Source organism: Cnephaeus nilssonii (assembly GCF_951640355.1).
Source record: "Cnephaeus nilssonii genome assembly, chromosome: 6".
Lineage (NCBI taxonomy): Eukaryota > Metazoa > Chordata > Mammalia > Chiroptera > Vespertilionidae > Cnephaeus > Cnephaeus nilssonii.
The window spans coordinates 11,262,355-11,279,619 of NC_137077.1; the positions used below are offsets into that span (position 1 = coordinate 11,262,355).

The 17,265-nt window shown below is 41.4% G+C and overlaps 1 protein-coding gene across 2 annotated transcripts in view; it reads right to left on the reverse strand.

Annotated features, from left to right (window-relative positions):
* Positions 1 to 9,105, reverse strand: part of POLR3B (RNA polymerase III subunit B) — a 101,125-nt gene extending 92,020 nt beyond the window's left edge. Inside the window, exons 1-6 of one of the 2 annotated variants that reach the window (XM_079774442.1) lie at positions 8,914 to 9,105; positions 5,398 to 5,430; positions 4,214 to 4,270; positions 4,065 to 4,129; positions 2,847 to 2,922; positions 144 to 244 (exon numbers count right to left, since the gene is read on the reverse strand). In XM_079774442.1, coding sequence (XP_079630568.1) covers positions 144 to 244; positions 2,847 to 2,922; positions 4,065 to 4,129; positions 4,214 to 4,270; positions 5,398 to 5,430; positions 8,914 to 8,985 — 404 coding nt within the window. In that variant the 5' untranslated portion in view covers positions 8,986 to 9,105. Of the gene's footprint in view, positions 1 to 143; positions 245 to 2,846; positions 2,923 to 4,064; positions 4,130 to 4,213; positions 4,271 to 5,397; positions 5,431 to 7,654; positions 8,225 to 8,913 lie in introns of those variants that run through there. The other variant, XM_079774443.1, reaches the window with a different exon arrangement.
* Between the last annotated feature and the right edge of the window lie 8,160 nt (positions 9,106 to 17,265).

Consider the following 17,265-nt stretch of genomic DNA (forward strand, 5'->3'; position numbering starts at 1 on the left):
TCCAGAAAATAAGCCATGAACTAGGCACCATTTCCCACATTTTTCAGATGAGGAAATGGGCAAAGAGAACTTTAGTTGCTCAAGGACACCTCACAGGGCTGGAATGCAGGTAGTGTCTCTCTAACACCAACATCATTTCTTACCTGCCAATGGGTAAAGCATTGCGGATGATCCTCTGGCTGCCTCGGGTATATTCAATATCCACTGTAATGGGGGCAGAGTATGTCATGTCCCGCAGACGGCACTAAAATAGATTCAGACAGTAACTGCTCCTCCTCTCTGGAAAAGAAAGGTTCTGAGAGCTCCAAAGAGCTCCTTCTTTAGTAGAAGTATGGCTCACGTTAAACTTGGACCTGTTCATGGAACACTGAGCTATTACATATGCTACCTTAGGGCACTGGGAATAATGAGCAGGAATGATACCAGCTATAGCTCTAGACATCACCACAGCATCTCTGCCCCTGCCAGCCCAGATGTGAAACAATAAATCTGGTACTGGTTTTCTGCTTACTGATCTGATGCCATCATCAGTCTGCTCCCATACCTTTGTCGCTGCCTCTTTCAAAACAGTTAACCAGTATAATGATAACTAAAGTACACACACACACGTATATACACACACACATACAAACTAAAAAGTTTAAACTATACTACCTTTTATTTTCCAAATAAACAAAACTAGATCACAAAATTCCTTAACAAGTGATAGATTATAGCACAAACCATTCATCACATTGTTCTAATAATAGCTGAATCATTTGAGGAACTTTAGAAATTGCTGCTGAGTTTCATGTGGCTCGCAAAATTATGTCCTTGCCTGAGACGTGATCAGACAGAGGAAACCTCATCAGAATGATCCAGTGACTTCCCCATTATATTGATGGTCATCAGGTGGCTTGTAGTCTCAAAAGGAATTTCTCTGACCATCAACCTTAAAATTTATGGTGCTGAATCCTCTCTCTGGTTTCTAATGAACCACAGATAGTCAGATTTAAACTTTTTCTAGTCTTTATCAATTCGCCTGGAATTTTAAAATATTAGATATTCCTATTATTGACCAATAAAAATTATTTACTTTATATTTAATTAGATCATGTCTCCTCCTTCAGGTCAGACCAAAGGCAGTGTGGCATGGTGGTTCAAAGTATGGATTCTATTGCCTGTGCTCAAATCTTGGTTCTACCACTTAAATTTTACATCTCTTCCTATGTAAGAATAATTTTAATTCCCAAGAGTATAAATACATATTTTTAAAATGGTGCCTCGTATAGAACACTATATAAATATTATCTTGTTTTTATTAATAAAACTAATGTAATGTCCATGATAGGCAAACATTTGTGGAACAAACTTATCCCTTCAAATGGAAATGAAATTCAACAGATGTTGTAAGAATTGGAACCAAACTTTGTAGGTTCCCGAACTACTTCCATGGGTCCCCTCCATCCCCCTCGGCCCCTCTCTTATTGCAGGAGTAGGACTGCTCTGGTGGAGTCTGCAGAACCTGCGCCCCGCCAGTCCTGCTGTGGGTCCCATGACTGCCCACCCATCTGCTCTCCCACTCTCCCCAATTCTCCAGGAGTCAAAATCTCTCCAAGAAATCTCCACACCCTCTCTAATTACAATAATACTTACATGTTTTTCAATGTAATAATAATTATAATGACAACTGTAGCCTCAGCTTCTTGAACTACTTCAGACTACTTTGTCTTCTCCTTTCTCTGAACTCAGTTTATAGTTTATAGTAAAATAGTTTAGATAACTTAGAAATTGCTAATTGGCTGCTTAGTTCTCAAAAAAATGGAAAGTTCTAGCAAAAGGGAATGGGAGGTGGGGAAAGCCAAACTGGGGCACACACCTTCCAATATCCCACAGTCCTTACCACTTCCATCTCAGTACAACTTCACATATTTACCTTACCTACCTGATCATTCTAGACATTCAAAGTGTGTAACCCCTTGTGTCTGTTTCACATGTTTTATTATTTTAATCTCTCCACAAGAGTATGAACTCCTTGAGGAAGGATATGTGTCTCATTTCTTTTGTATCTCTCAATGTTGAGACACAAAATAAATGTTCAATTGATATTTGATGACTAAGTAGTACCAAAATTTATTTATGTAAAATGTCTGGTTACTTGTTCATACTTCCTATGTAACCTTACTTAGACAACAACCATACAATCTAACACCTTAATTGTTGTTTAATAAGATTGCTATGCTATGTTCCATAATTGCTATTTTAGCATTATATTAATACAAATCAGATATATCTACAAAAATCATTTTATTCCCTGAATCAATTCCCAATTCTGGATACTAAGTGGAAGAATTTGAAAACAAGTCTAGTATCTGTTAAAAGGCAATAAACAGACCTATTCTATAACCCTCTGTCTGCCTATCTGTTAATAATCTGGTATTTAAACTTCTTCTCATCCACCTCTTCTATTAGACTGTGAGCTCTTGGTCCTTGTCTCCCCTCCCCAACACAATGCCTGCTGACCCTCAAAAAATGCACTAAGCAAGTAATCCCTGCAGAAAACAGCACCATGCTAAGCACAAGTGGCTGGCAAGGGGCTGGGAGATACCACTAAAATGCTCAGAAACAATATAAATAGGACACAGTTATATAACAGTGCAAGTTAATAACATTAAATGATAAACTAAACAGTACAGAACTGTTCCCTAATATAGTATAGTATTATACAAGTGCTTGTGTATTTTGGTTACCTGCCTCATAAGAGATTTTTTTTTACCTGTTTTAAATCATCTTTCAAGAGTATATATTAAGGGCAGACTCTTTGAGTTAAAGTAAACATATTCAATTAAAGTAAGGTTAAAAATTACCTCATGAGGGGACACTGGTCTGGTTACATTGAAGCTTTCTTCAACATCAGGAAGCCCAACATAGATATTAAGATATCTGAAAAGCAAATTATTCCATTACCAATTATAGTTCTCCAAAGAACATATAAACAAAAAAAAGACAGTTTCCTCCTAAATACAGGATTGTGCTTTGACTATTGTTTATCTTGCTAAGGATGACAAATTAAAAATTATAATTGGAGAACTTCTTAAAGTGATAGTACATATAACTTTACAAAGGGGGGAAAGTACTCTCTAACAGAGAATCTTTTTTTAAAAAACAGTGTAGCCCAGCCAGCTGTCAAACTATGAGTCAAGAAATCATGATTCAATTCCCGTCAGGGCACATGCCCAGGTTTCGGGCTCAATCCCCAGTGTGGGGTGTGCAGGAAGAAGCCAATTAATGATTCTCTCTCATCACTGATGTTTCTGTCTCTCTCTCCCTCTCCCTTCCTTTCTGAAATCAATAAAAATATTTTAAAAAAATAAAAATAGTGTAAATCTCTACAATAATCCTAGAAGCATAGCTTCCTTAAAATGATACTTAAATGAAAAAAGCAAAGTACAAAAGAGTATCTATAGTATGCTATGATTCATTTAAGAAAGAAGAGGATATGAGGGGGAAAATATATATGCTCATTTGTGCAAAAAAGAAATCAAAGGAACTTCTATAAAACAACCGACCAGAATTCCTCAAAAATGTCAAGGTCATGAAAGACCAAGAACGCTTAAGGAGCTGTCACAGACTGGAGGAGAGTGAAGAGGCATGACAATTAAACATTCTGTGGGGTCCTGAATTGAACCCTGAAGCAGAAAAAGGACATTAGTGGGAAAACTTTAAATAAGATCTGTAGATCTGTTGCTAATATTGTATCAATGCTAATTTCCTGGTTTTGCTCATTGTGCTATAATATAAGATGTTAACAGTAGCAGAAGCTGGGTGAAGAATAAAATGGGAACATTGTACTATTTTTGTAATTTTTATTTAAGTCTAAAATTGTTTTTAAAATTTTAAAACGCTAATAGTTTTAGTAACTTCTTAATCATAATGCTATGTGTTATAATTAGTTTACCAATTAAAAATTGAATACCTGATAATTAACTTATTAAACAGATTAAAAAGAATTTTGGTAGCAACTACATTCACTTTTTAAAATGTTAGACATTATCAAAAGAGTAATTGATAGTTGGATTTCTTACTTTAGGTACCACATGGGGTCAGCATCACTTGTAACCTTTTCATTGGCTTTCATGATCTTCTTTATCTGCAGTGGAAAGAGTAGCATTAGGAAAGACTCTGGCTTCCAATTAATTCTTAGCTGTGTCTAGTTCTAAGATCTGATGCTTACCTCTACATTAATAAAATAGTTGAAGGAATCTATGTGCTGCTTTACAAGGCCTTTCACCTAAATAGAAAAGGGGAAACAGTAGATTAGCAACAAAAGTAGGTTAGCAAATAGTATAATAGACTCTAATCATAGTTAATCATCAAATTTTTCTCAAAACCAAAGGGGAAAACATTCATGAATTTAGTAAAACTTTACATTTATATGTCTTCATTCCATTTCTTCTCCATCTTACTAGAATATCCTCAAATTTTCCTCCTTGAGAAGCAACCTGACTTTGGGAAATCAAGATACAAGTATTTGAATATACCTAATGATGCCATACAAGCTAATAAATAAGGTACAATTTTCTCTGCATATTTTGAATTTTCAAAAAAAATATAGCAATTGAGCATAATATCATCTCTTCCCCCTCAAACAATGCCCATTTACTTTTTTGTCTTTCTCCTACCTGGGCAATTTTATGATTTTCACACATCAAACTGGTCTTTCACATCACTTTATAGAATGAGGAAGGAAAAATAAGAGTCTCTATTAAGAAAATACTTGTATTTGATACTGAAAGCAGGTGAAACTCAGCAATCCTAAGATCAGATACCAGCTAGCAGTGACTTCCTTTTCATCTCAGAAATGAGTAATAACTGTACACAGATAGTGCTGTGTACTGCTATGGAAAACAGTGAAATAATAAACACAAAGACTCCAAAATCTTAAGATTTAAAGGACTGTACATGTTCATTTCCTTATATTAATCTTCAAACACAATTAGTTCAACACTTCTAGAACTTGCTTGACAGATAGTCATAGAATGTTTGTTTTAATTATACTTCCTTATTGGGAATCTCACTGGCTTACAAAACAACCATCCCATATTTTGAAGTAGTCCTGATTGTTGGGGGAAAAATTCAACCTTATAATGATGAGGTCTACCTTGCTCAGGTTTCCACCCCTTGAACTTAATAGTCTCTTCTGATCTGCCATGCTACAATGTATACTACTTTCTCTCTAAAATCAGATTACCACTTCCCCAACCAGCAGGAATACTGCCTTATAATTCCTTGTATTTCCCAAACCTAGCAATATACACAATTGCATATAGTAAAAAAGGTGATAAAAATTTTATCTTAACAAAAGGCTTATTTCTTGACTTTTCATCAGAAAATTAATTATTACTAAAGATCCATTACCTTTAAAAATGCTGGAAGCAGCCTCCATTTTTCCTGTGAATCAAAATAGTAAGAGTGTCAGGATGTGTGCCAGCAACCACATATTTTTGTTATTTTAATGTACCATAAATGACTCACTTTATAAGTGAAAGAAAGTAAATCAAAATGAAACCAACAATTTTTACATAGTAATCACTTTTATGGAAATCACATAGGTATGTATCTGCATATGCGCATACAAATATATGTATAAACACACACACACACACACACACACACACACACACACACACATATATATATATATATATATACAACAGATTTCTTAAATAGAATCTAATTTAATCTCTTCTTGATGACTCAAGATTCCAAGTACTTTATTTTATTTTCATGACACTTCCTGAGTAAGCAGTCCGCCAGTTTGAGAAAGGGAAAGCAAGTTTCAGAGAGTCTGGTGGGGAAGCCAGGTCTCTCTCCCATTTTCTGTCAACTAGTGCATGGTCAGAGCTCATCTCAGGGCGGTAGAAGGATGGCACACACGGTGTTCACCTTCTACATTAAAGAGCTGCAAACTGCTACACTTCTTTTGTTCTTAGGCCTGTTATTTATACTTTGCTGAGGTTTTAAGTAGCCCACCATGATACAGCTCTTTCCATGAATGGCATCTAATCTGCTAATGGGAAATCTAACAAATGGGTAGAACTGAGTCTAAAGTAAGAATACGCTATTTCTGAATAAGGGCCTAAGAATCATGTTAGTCCTTGCAGCAACTGCAAAACTTTTGACTTTCACTCTGACATGAGAAGCATTGGAAGGTTCTGAACAAAAGAGTGACATGATGATATGACTCATTTTAACTGGATCAGTTAAAATAATAGGTCCAACTGCTGGACTGAGGACAGACAAGTTAGAAGCAGGGAGATCATTTAAAAGTCTACTGCAATACTCCAGGCTGATAACAGTAGAGACAGTGAGAAATTGTTAGCTAGGAGACTCAATGTGAAGTTCAAGCCAACAGGACTTGATAGATTAGATAGAGACTCTGAGAGAAAGAGGAGTTAAGACTGATACCTTAGAGTTGCCATTTATGGAGATGAGGAAGCAGGGATGCTGTCAAGAGCAGCAGGTTTAAAGTGTGGAGGGGCTATTAGGAGGTTGGCTGGGGCATGCTTAGTTTAAGATATCCACTAGACACTGAGGTGGAGATGTCGACAGACCACAAATATGAGTCTGGAACTTGGGAAGAGAGTGGCCTGGAGATACACATTAGGAAGAGGTCAGCAAATAGATGGGAATTACAGCCACATAATGGATGAGCTTGCCTAAGGGGTGTAGATGGAGAACTTCAAGAACCTTCCAATATTGAGAGCTGAGGAACAGAAGGAAGGCAGATCTAGCAAAGGACACTAAGAAGAAGGAAGTTAAGCCAAGGAAGGAGGCAACCAGGAGAAAGTAAAAACATTTTTCAAGAAAAAAAGGAGGGGGGTGAGGGGCATATGAGAAATCTCTGTACCTTCCTCTCAATTTCACTGTGAACCTAAAAAACTCTAAATAAAATTGAGTCTTAAACAAAAAAAAAAGGGGGGGGGGAATCAGGCAAAACTAATCAATATGATGGAAATCAAAGGTCGGGGCTAGAGACTGACTGAAAAGGGAACGGACTTTCTGGAGTGATGGAAATATTCTACATTTTGTATTGGGTGGTGGTTATTTGGGAATACACAACTGTCAAAACTAATGATCGGAACACTCAGTACTCCTGTGTTTTACTGCATATACATCTACACAGGAATGAGAAAAAGATCAAAAGGAACTGTATGAGAAGAGTAGAAGTATCTCAGGGAAGCAGGTAGTGAAGGTAATGAGGGAGAGAGAGGCTGGAAAAGTTAACAGTGGCCAGACTGAGGAAGGCCTTATAAACACAGCAAACACTCGATTTTACCCTAAGAGCAATGGAAAGAGACTGAAGAAGCTTAACCAACAGGGCAGCATGATCACATTTGTGTGTATAAACTGATGGCTGTTGCCACAGAGCAGAGAGACTGGAGTGAGAGAGGTTAAGAGCCTAGGAAGCAAGAGATGACAGTGGTTCAGACTTGGAGAACCGCGGGAAGGACGGTTCAGACTTGAGTCTATTTAGTAGGCAGGGCCCTGAAGGTGGGATGGACGGTGGATTGGATGCTGGGGGCCATTCCTAAGTCAGATGACTCGAACTGTTGTTTTCGTTCCTCCAGCGCTGTGCAAATTCAGGCAAGGAATTGCAATCATTTATTCTTACTCCTTCCACTTTCTCTGGAGAAGCAGTCCAGTCGGCAGTTAAGGATGAAGACTCTGGAGTCAAGACTGCAAGAGTCCAAATTCCAGATCAGCCACTCACCAGCCTTCTGACATTGGGTTACTTATTTAACCTCTCTGGGCCTCAAAAATCTTCCCTGGCATGAGGTGGGCACAGTACTTATTTCAGAGAATTAAATAACAATGCGTGTTAGGCTTACAGAGCCTGGCACACAGGAAGTACTCAGTAAATGCTGGCTCTTCCTATGAACTCTTCAAGAGCGAAAATCCAATATTGCCTGGTAATGACCAGAAGTGTATTTCCTGCAGGCTCATTAATCAGCCAAATGATTAGAGAAAGGTTTTATAATCCGATAACCCGAGAGTTCGCCCATCATGTCACTTTCCTGCTTAACCCCTTGGACAGCATCTCATTGCTCCTTCGGATGCCTGACAAAACTTTTCCTAACCTGGAGCTGTGCCTAGGCTGCATCTTAGTATCTCCTCTCCTCTTCTTCACTCTAGTCCTTGTTTTAGCTCCAAAAAGCCTCTCAAGTGTCCGGTTCTCTCTACCTGAAATCTTTCCAAGCCTCATTTCTCCAGATTCCCCCACTCCACGCCAATGAAGATTGTGACGCCCCGAGAGGTTCTATCTATATAATACGGGCCTTTCTAGAAAATAAAATTATGTCAACAGCTGAACTTCATTCGGCAAGCTGCCACTCCAGGGCAGTTTACCCTTCATTTCCGATAATATAACGGAAGCTATGGGGCTACTTCCCAAGAAACACCCAGGCAAAATGCTGAGTGAATTTTCGGGGCGTTTAAAATAGTCCTGCAGTCCAAATTTGAATTCCAGGTTGAAGGGGCAGATTACTTAGCCTGGCACTGAGACGATTTGGTTTAACCACCACAGGCAGCTGTGGGACCTCACGAGAGGGGCCTACACTCCCTGGGCCTCAGAGCCCTCCATAAGCCCGCGAAGATGGAGTATGTCCCCCAAAGGTGGGCGCGAGGACCAATCTTGCCCCCACACGTGAGCGTTAGAAAGGGCCCGGCGCGAGAGCTGAGCCTGCGCAGCCCCAGACGGCGAGCGAAGACCGACTCGGGAAAGCACGATCCGCAGTGCAGAGGAATGAGCATGCGCGAAGTTCTGAGCATCCGCAGAAGCTACGACCCGCCCCGACCCTCCAGTGCTCTCAGGGCACCGCCTCCTGGGGACGCCTCCCGGCCCCTTCCGTTCCGCGCGTGCCCGGCCTTTACCTCTACGGTCGGTATTGGCGCAGCTAGCTGCTCCGGGGTCAGGTTCCCAAACTCCTCCGCAAGCACGTCCATGCTGCTCACGGCGAAGGAAGAAGCAAACAGGAGCCCCACACGCCAGCCTCCGCCGGCTCACGCAAACTGCAGCGCCCGTAGAGAGCGGTGCGCGTGGCCTAAACGGTCCCCGCCGCGCAGGTTGATTGAAGGCGCGACAGAAAGGTTCCGCCCGCTCCCGGCCCGAACCTGAGGTGGAACCCGGATGTGGCTGAGGCGAAGCTGGGAAACTGCGCCCCCTAGTGTCGCTCGGAGGTCTCGCCGGGTAATCCTAAACCCCACAGGACTGGTTCATTGCCAGTTATCCTGTAATTGAGACCAATAGAGCATATTGGTTGTAATTTTAAAAATAATTCAGAGAAAGGGGGAAAACGGATAATTTGCGAAACCTGAGCCACAGAGACAGGGGACTTACGTAATTTAATCCAAAGCGACACGTTGTATAGTATGGAAGAATAGGAAATTTACCAAATGCCTAGTAGTAGGGGAGGGGACTGGTTAAAAAATATTATACAACTATTAAAATAACCATAAAATGAGGAGGTATTAACTCACTTAAGCGTAGAGTACAACAGAACAGTAATTAAGACTGTTAAATTCTAAAAGGACTGGATATAAGGTCCAGGAATAAATATCAGCACATAGGGAACTTGAGTATGAAAAGGTAACATTTTAAATCAGTAGGGGAAAATGAGTTATCTAATAAATGATGTTGGAACAGTTGATTAGCCATTTAGAAAAAAAAGTAAATCCTATATAGATGAAATATTTAAATGTTAACAAAACATTAAAAGAAAATGCAAGTGAATATATTCATAACATTGTGGTGATGAGGGCCTTAAAGGGTGGCAACACAGTCAGAAATTATAACGGGAAAATATTCATAGATTTGGCAATATAATTCTAATCGTAGTTTCATGAGTCCATTAAAAACTTTTTTTCTAAACAAATTTTTAAAAATCACCATGAATAAGAGGTTTTTTTAAAAAAAAACAACAACAACAAAAAACAAACACAAGTTGATAAAAGACATAGGCTTGGTAACCCTAATTTAACATGAACTCATGCTCTGGCCAAGTGTCTCAGTTGGTTGGAGCATCATTCCATGCACACCCGGCTCTTAGGGAAGGCAACTGATGATGTTTCTCTCTCACATTGATGTTCTCTCTATCTCTCTGTTTCTCTGTTCCTCTCCTTCTCTCTCCTCCTCTCTCCCCCTCCCTTCCTCTCTCCCTTTCCCTCACCCTCTAAAATCAATAAAAATTAATAAAAATATATCCTTGTGTGAAGATCAAAAAAAACGAACTCATGCAAATCAATAGGAAAAAATATCCCACTGGGAAAAGCAAAGCAAAAGCTACCAACGGTTGTTTAATGTGTGAGGAGTCTCCATTTAGGAAGATGCAAAACTTCTGGAGATGGACGATGGTGATGGTTGCACAACCATGTGAATATACTTACAGCCACTGAACTGTACACTTAACATGGTGAACTTTATGTGTGTTTTACTACAGTAAATTACAAAAATTTGTTAAATATACATTTGCCAGTTTCTCATGAATGTATAGGCCTTGCACCAGGCTAATTTCTGAATTAGCTACTTCAAGTAAATTTTAATGCCTGTGTCTTCTAAGTCAGGTGCTGATTGATGTCTGAAAGCATCAGCTCCTGCTCTTGAGGATCTTACATTTCACTTAGAGACAGATACACTTTTCTGTCATCCTTATCAATTAGCAGAGAGCAACCTATTTGGAATCTAGCCCGGAAGGGACTGTAAAGTGATTTTTTTGATAGCAGAGATGTCAAGGTTGGCTCAGATGTGTTGGCTTTCTCTTGGCTTCCACCGTTAGCCCGCATCACCTGGAGAGCTTGTTAAAACAACCTCAGCTTTCTGACGTGGTAGGTTTGGCCTCCGGCCTCCAGATAGGCATTCTAATCATTCCCAGGTGATCACACTTTGAGACTCACTCTCTAGCCTAAGACGTATCCCTCAACACCACATCCTCTGTTCACGTCTAGCTCTCCTTCAGGCGGGGGCTTCTGGAACAGGGGCCGTCTTGTTTGTCTTTGTATTCCCATGTTCTAACCCACTGTTTGTTCCTGAAGAAATTTGTGTGGAAACAGCAATTTGAAAGAAAAACATGCAGTGAATGATTTAAAAATTCAAAACTAAATTTCACATTTTTTTAAATCCCAATTTTTTTTTTTCCCTCTTGAAAAGAGGAGGCTGTGGTGGCCATGGTCCCAGAGTCCTTCATGGCGATAGTTGGCTGACACTGAGCAGTGTTAGCCCTTAGGCCAGTGGTTCTCAACCTTTCTAATCCCGCGACCCTTTAATACAGTTCCTCATGTTGTGGTGACCCCCAACCATAAAATTATTTTCGTTGCTACTTCCTAACTGTAATTTTGCTACTGTTATGAATCGTAATGTAAATATCTGTGTTTTCTGATGGTCTTAGGCGACCCACAGGTTGAGAACCACTGCTGTAGAGCCTAAGACCATCGGAAAACACAGATATTTACATTATGATTCATAACAGTAGCAAAATTACAGTTATGAAGTAGCAACGAAAATAATTTTATGGTTGGGGGTCACCACAACATGAGGAACTGTACTAAAGGGTCGCGGCATTAGGAAGGTTGAGAACCACTGCCTTAAATCATAGCTGCCACAATCCTTTATTACATCTGCCTGGCCCCTGAGGTATCAGCATTTGCACCCCCAGAGGAAATCCATGACTTCTTTCTGATCTTTTAAGGGAAGAAACAAAATCAGAAACCAAAGAGCCAGGAACAGTCTCCTGATTTCTGTGTCTTCTGCTGCCACATCCTTCTCCTGAGGTGTTGGTACAAAATGAGTGGTGGTTTGTATAGAGGGCTGGGCAGTGCCAAAGGAAATGCCAAGGGAAAATGGTTGATATCTTGGACTACTCCATCCCTTACGTATAAGTGCTTGGGTAGCCAGGGGAGAAAGTGACCAATGGCGTCAGGGGGAAGAGCAGCGACATTGGTTGAAAGAGAATAAAGGAAAGGGGAAAACGGGTGTCCAGGCTGGGCCCTGACATATGGAGAGAGCGCCTGTTTCCTGAGTCTTTACTCTTGGCCAGACATTGGAACCCCACTCTGCGTGCACTCTCTGACTTAATGATGGCCGCCCGGGGGATAAGTAGGATGATCCCCACTTGATAGGTGAGGAGACTAACGCCCATAGGGGGTAAGAAGTTTGCCAAGCAGAGGAGGAATGTATAATTATCTGATGTCAGAGCCCATGCTTTTCACCAGAGAAAGACAGCCTGGGCAATGGCACGGGGGCTTTCGATGACAGAATGCCGCATCCTGGCGATGGAGTGCGGTTCTCCCGTAGGGCTGTCCAGGGCTGTGTTTATAGATGACACTAGAAAAAATCCACTGGGGCTGAACCATTAGTGGCTTTTATGCCACGTTAAAGTTAGACCTTATGAGAGGCTGCAACATGCAGATACTAGAAACAAAAGAAAAAAAATCACCCTCTCTTCAAAAGCTTTGTGCATTCAGGCTGGGAAAAATATGTCTGGACTTGATTTCTATATCCGAATAAATTCATAGTAGAACTAGAGAAGACCAGAACAATGTTGGAGAAAGGATCAAGGCTCTTCAGTGTGAAAAGCAAGGGCAGACGGGGAATCCTTGAAGTAGGTCATTTCACAGGCAGCAAGGTGAGGAGGAATACGATCAGAAGTCTCTACTGCAAGCAGAGAACATTCTGCATTTTTAAAAATTGTATTGATTAAGGTATTACATGTGTTCTTATCCCCCCATTTTCTCCTCAACCCCCCCACTCATGCCCTCACCCTCACCTGTTGTTTGTGTCCATTGGTTAGGCTTATATGCATGCATACAAGTCCTTTGGTTGATCTCTCCCACTTACCCCCACCCTCCCCTACCTTCCCTCTGAGGTTTGACGGTCTGATCGATGCCTCTCTGTCTCTGGATCTGTTTTTGTTCATCAGTTTATGTTGTTCATTATACTCCATAAATGAGTGAGATCTCTGACTGGCTTATTTCACTTAGCATAATGCTCTCCAGCTCCATCCATGCTGTTGCAAATGGTAAGAATTCCTTATTTTTCACTGCAGCGTAGTATTCCATTGTGTAGATGTACCACAGTTTTTTAATCCACTCATCTGCTGATGGGCACTTAGGCTGTTTCAAAAGCTTAGCTATGGTGAATTGTGCTGCTATGAACACAGGGGTGCCTATATCCTTTCTGATCGGTGTTCCTAGTTTCTTGGGATATATTCCTAGAAGTGGGATCACTGGGTCAAATAGGAGTTCCAACGTTCTGCATTTTGAGTAAGACTGGGGGATCCCCAAACCTCCAGCTGCCTGCCATACCCACAGGCCTTGCTCCGAAAAGCCTTGCTTTTCATCCTGTGACGTCATCATCCTGTCCAAAGCGGTAGGGCCAGGAATCTTCCAAAGACAGTCCTGTGAGGGAGCTGAGGTGGTTTGTCAGGAGGTCCCCTACCCAATGAGGGACAGTGGGACAGGGGCTGTCCGTACTGAATAGTGGCAAGTAGACACAATCATATTCTCTCTCCTGGGACTTTTAATGAAGATGAACCGAAAGAGAGGGCAGCAATAGAAAGCAGAAGCGGAGAAGTAAATATCAAGTCAGCATTTGGTAGCAACATGACAATAAGAAGTAAATTTCCTGCCCTAGCTGGTTTGGCTCAGTGGATAGAGCATTGGCCCACAGACTGAGGGGTCCTGGGTTCAATTCCACTCAAGGGCACATACCTGGGTTGCAGACTCGATCCCCGGCCCTGGTCAGGGAGTGTGCTGGAGGCAATCAATCAATGGGTTCCTCTCACATCGATGCTTCTCTCTCTCTGTCTCTCCCCCTCCCTTCCACTCTCTCTAAAAATCAATGGAAAAATATTCACGGGTGAGGATTAACAACAGCAAAAAAAAAAAAAAAAAAAATTCCTTTGGTGATCTAAGGAAACCAATGTAGCAAATAGTTAAGAGCATGCATTCCAGGGTCAACTCTTTGAGTTCAAATATACTTAACAGCTCTGTGACCTTGAATGACTTCCTTAGCCTCTCTGAGTCTCATTTTGCACATATGGAAAAACGAGAGAGCCTGCCTATTATGCAGTTATATGAGACCATTTATATCAAGTGCTTAGGGTAGTCCTTGCCATATGGTAAGTGCTTGGTGGCTTATTATTTTATTCTATTCTGAAGGGAAAAAGTTATATTCAGCTTCTCCACCAAGTCTGCCAGCGCAGCTGTTGGGACAGATTTCTGGGTTTCCTTTCTTTTTCGTAAAGCCTTCCACCAAATCCCTAGGTCCCTGCCTTTGAAATCTGAAAGAGGCTAACATAGTAAGCTTAGAAATGAAAAGATAAAGCTTCACTTCAAAAACAGAGAACAAGAGGGAACAAGTTGATAATACAAAGCTACTTCTAAAAGGTTCGATTAATTCATGGAGAATAAAGTCACGTTTGATTAATAAAAGGAAATCAGAGCATGTTGGGTTTTGTCACGTATCCTTTGAAGTTGACATCAAGGACAACAACCGCAGCCTTCCACATACCCTTGAGTTTCTCTGCCAATGACAATATTGAGCTTAATGAGCCATGGTTCTGATGAGATACGACAATTTTTGTTCTTGTGTATGTAAGTACTTAATCATCGCATCTCACTTTACTAAAACCTCTTGAAGCTTGAAAGAGATTTAGGACTGATAAATTACAGTTATTATAGCGCATTCTGGCTGCATTGCACTTTAGGATTTGCAGACAGTTTCAAGTACATTATCTCATTTGATTCTCACCATATCTCTGTGAGGTAGGCGGGCAGTAGGTTAGGCAGGTGTAAAGTAGGCAGCCTCCATCTGGGAGGTTCAGGGAGATAAAAGACTGGCTTAAGCCCTGACTGATTTGGCTCAGTGGATAGAGCGTCGGCCTGTGGACTAAAAGGTCCCAGGTTCGATTCCAGTCAAGGGCATGTACCTTGGTTGCGAGCACATCCCCAGTGGGGGGTGTGCAGGAGGCAGCTGATGGATGTTTCTGTCTCATCAATGTTTCTAACTCTCTATCCCTCTCCCTTCCTCTCTGTAAAAAATCAATAATATATATATATTTTTTAAAAGACTGGCTTGAGTTCACATAGCTATTAACTAGTGCAAGTGAATTCCACCTCAGATCTTGTGACTCCCAGTCCCATGCTACTTTTACTAAAGGAGTGGAAAATTCTGCAAGTTAACATCCTCAGAGGTAGAACAGGCTTAACTTCAGTTTCAAAAAGGGGGTCAAGTGAGAAGTGAAAATATGTTGCACAAGAGGTGGCATTCCCCATGCCCACGGCATACTTTACCAATCGGACCCTGAATTCTCTGCTGCTTGTCCTGGGGCTGCTTCAAAATCATCCCAACAGAGTGCTCTGGCGAGCTACTGAAAGGTCAGAACAGACACATGATTTTAAACTTATTTTCATGAAAAGAAGGTTCATGGGGCATATTCAAGGAAGCTGGATGCTTGCCAGTATTCATGTCAGCCTCTTTCTCCTGGGCACATTTTCCTGCCTCCCTTGCAGTTAGATGAGGCCACGGAATTGGGTTCTGGAATGGACCATTTGTGGAAGTGGGCAATTCTTTTCTTTCCCCATCTACTGGGTGAATGGAGAAGATTTAGGTTTCAGCTGAGTCACAAGGTGGATGGAAGTGGGTCTTTGAGTGGCTGAATGATTATCCCCAACCCCCAAGCAACATACCCCCTGCTTTGAACTATAATTTGAGAAATAAGGCTATACTGAGGCCACCATGACTCGGCAGCCTTTGTTCAGCAATAAAGAGTGACTTCTTGTGAATATGCCCTTCCTTGAGTCATCTTTTGGTGTCCTTCTCAGAGGCAATGCTGGACTAGGTGGTCTCACACATTCCCTACTTTCAAATTTTAAAGACCTTATGAATGTGCATGGTAGTGGACTTGTTTTTCTCTTTCTGCTCCTCACTATACCCTTCAATTTAGGAGAAATCCCTGGTGGGGTGACTTTGCCGGGACCACGGGAGTCAAAGATCAGCTATTCCCTCATTCCATCCCCTGCAAATCAGAGTCTGGGCACTTGACTTAGATCCTTCCAGCTGAATGTTGATATCCGGGATGCTAAAACTTAAGCAAATGGGGCAAAGAAGCAAGGACAGTTGCAGTCTCTGAAGCCACACACTGAATCCAGTCTGGCTGGCGTCCTGCAGCTTGCATTGCCTTGGTTCTTACCCACTTCCCAAGCCTGGTTCCCCGGGTCAAGTAGATTCTGTGAGGTACTCGATACCTATCCAGTAAATCCCTTCTGCTTCTACTGCCTGTACTCTGTGCTCATGTGTAAGTGCATGTATGCATGTGCACACAACACAGGACTGTTCCAGCACCAGCAGGAAGTGTTCTTTGCCAGGGCAATCTCTCCAAAACAGTAATTTGTTGGTAACCTTCTCCTGGTTCAAAAGAGTCAATGATTCTTTATCTCAGGGCAAAACCCACACATTTTAGTATGACACCCCAGAACCTGTTTACCTTTCTTGTTTCACTCTTCTACCGTACGCTGGTCCCTGGGCTCACCCCTTCTCCACACCATTGTATTCACTGTGCACGTGGCCTGTTGCGCTTTTCTGATGCTTGGCTCCATGGTGAGTTCCAGCTTATCTCCCATGTTCTAGCTCAAGAATGATCTCCAGGAAACAGGGTTTGATGATTTTCCCTCTAGCACTGTGTGTACCTGTTTTATAGCCCTTGTTACACTTTATTGTAATTATTCACAATTTCATCCTTCCTAGTAATAAACTTTTAATTTAAAAAAAATACTTCTTATTGATTTCAAAGAGGAAGGGAGAGGGACAGATAGAAACGATGATGAGAATCACTGATCGGCGGCCTCCTGCATGCCTCCTGCTGGGGATAGAGCCCAGCATGTGCCATGACTGGGAATTGAACGGTGACCTCCTGGTTAATAGGTCGATGCTCGACCACTGAGCCACACCAGCTGGGCAGTAATTAAACTCCTTGAGGACAGTGTCTGTCTAGTCATCTATCACTACACCTATGAGCACCTAGAAAATGCTCATAGGTGTTTGTTGATTGACTGACTGACTGAACATGATCTGGTGTCTGTAAGCGTCCGAGGATCAGCAGAAGGATCTCCAGAACAAATACAAAAAAGACTGTACAGTGTTCCAGCCCTGAGCTCCCCAAAGGTGGTTTAGAAGACAAACAGACACTAGCTATGTTGAAATAATGTTTAATGTTTAAAATTTAACAGTGC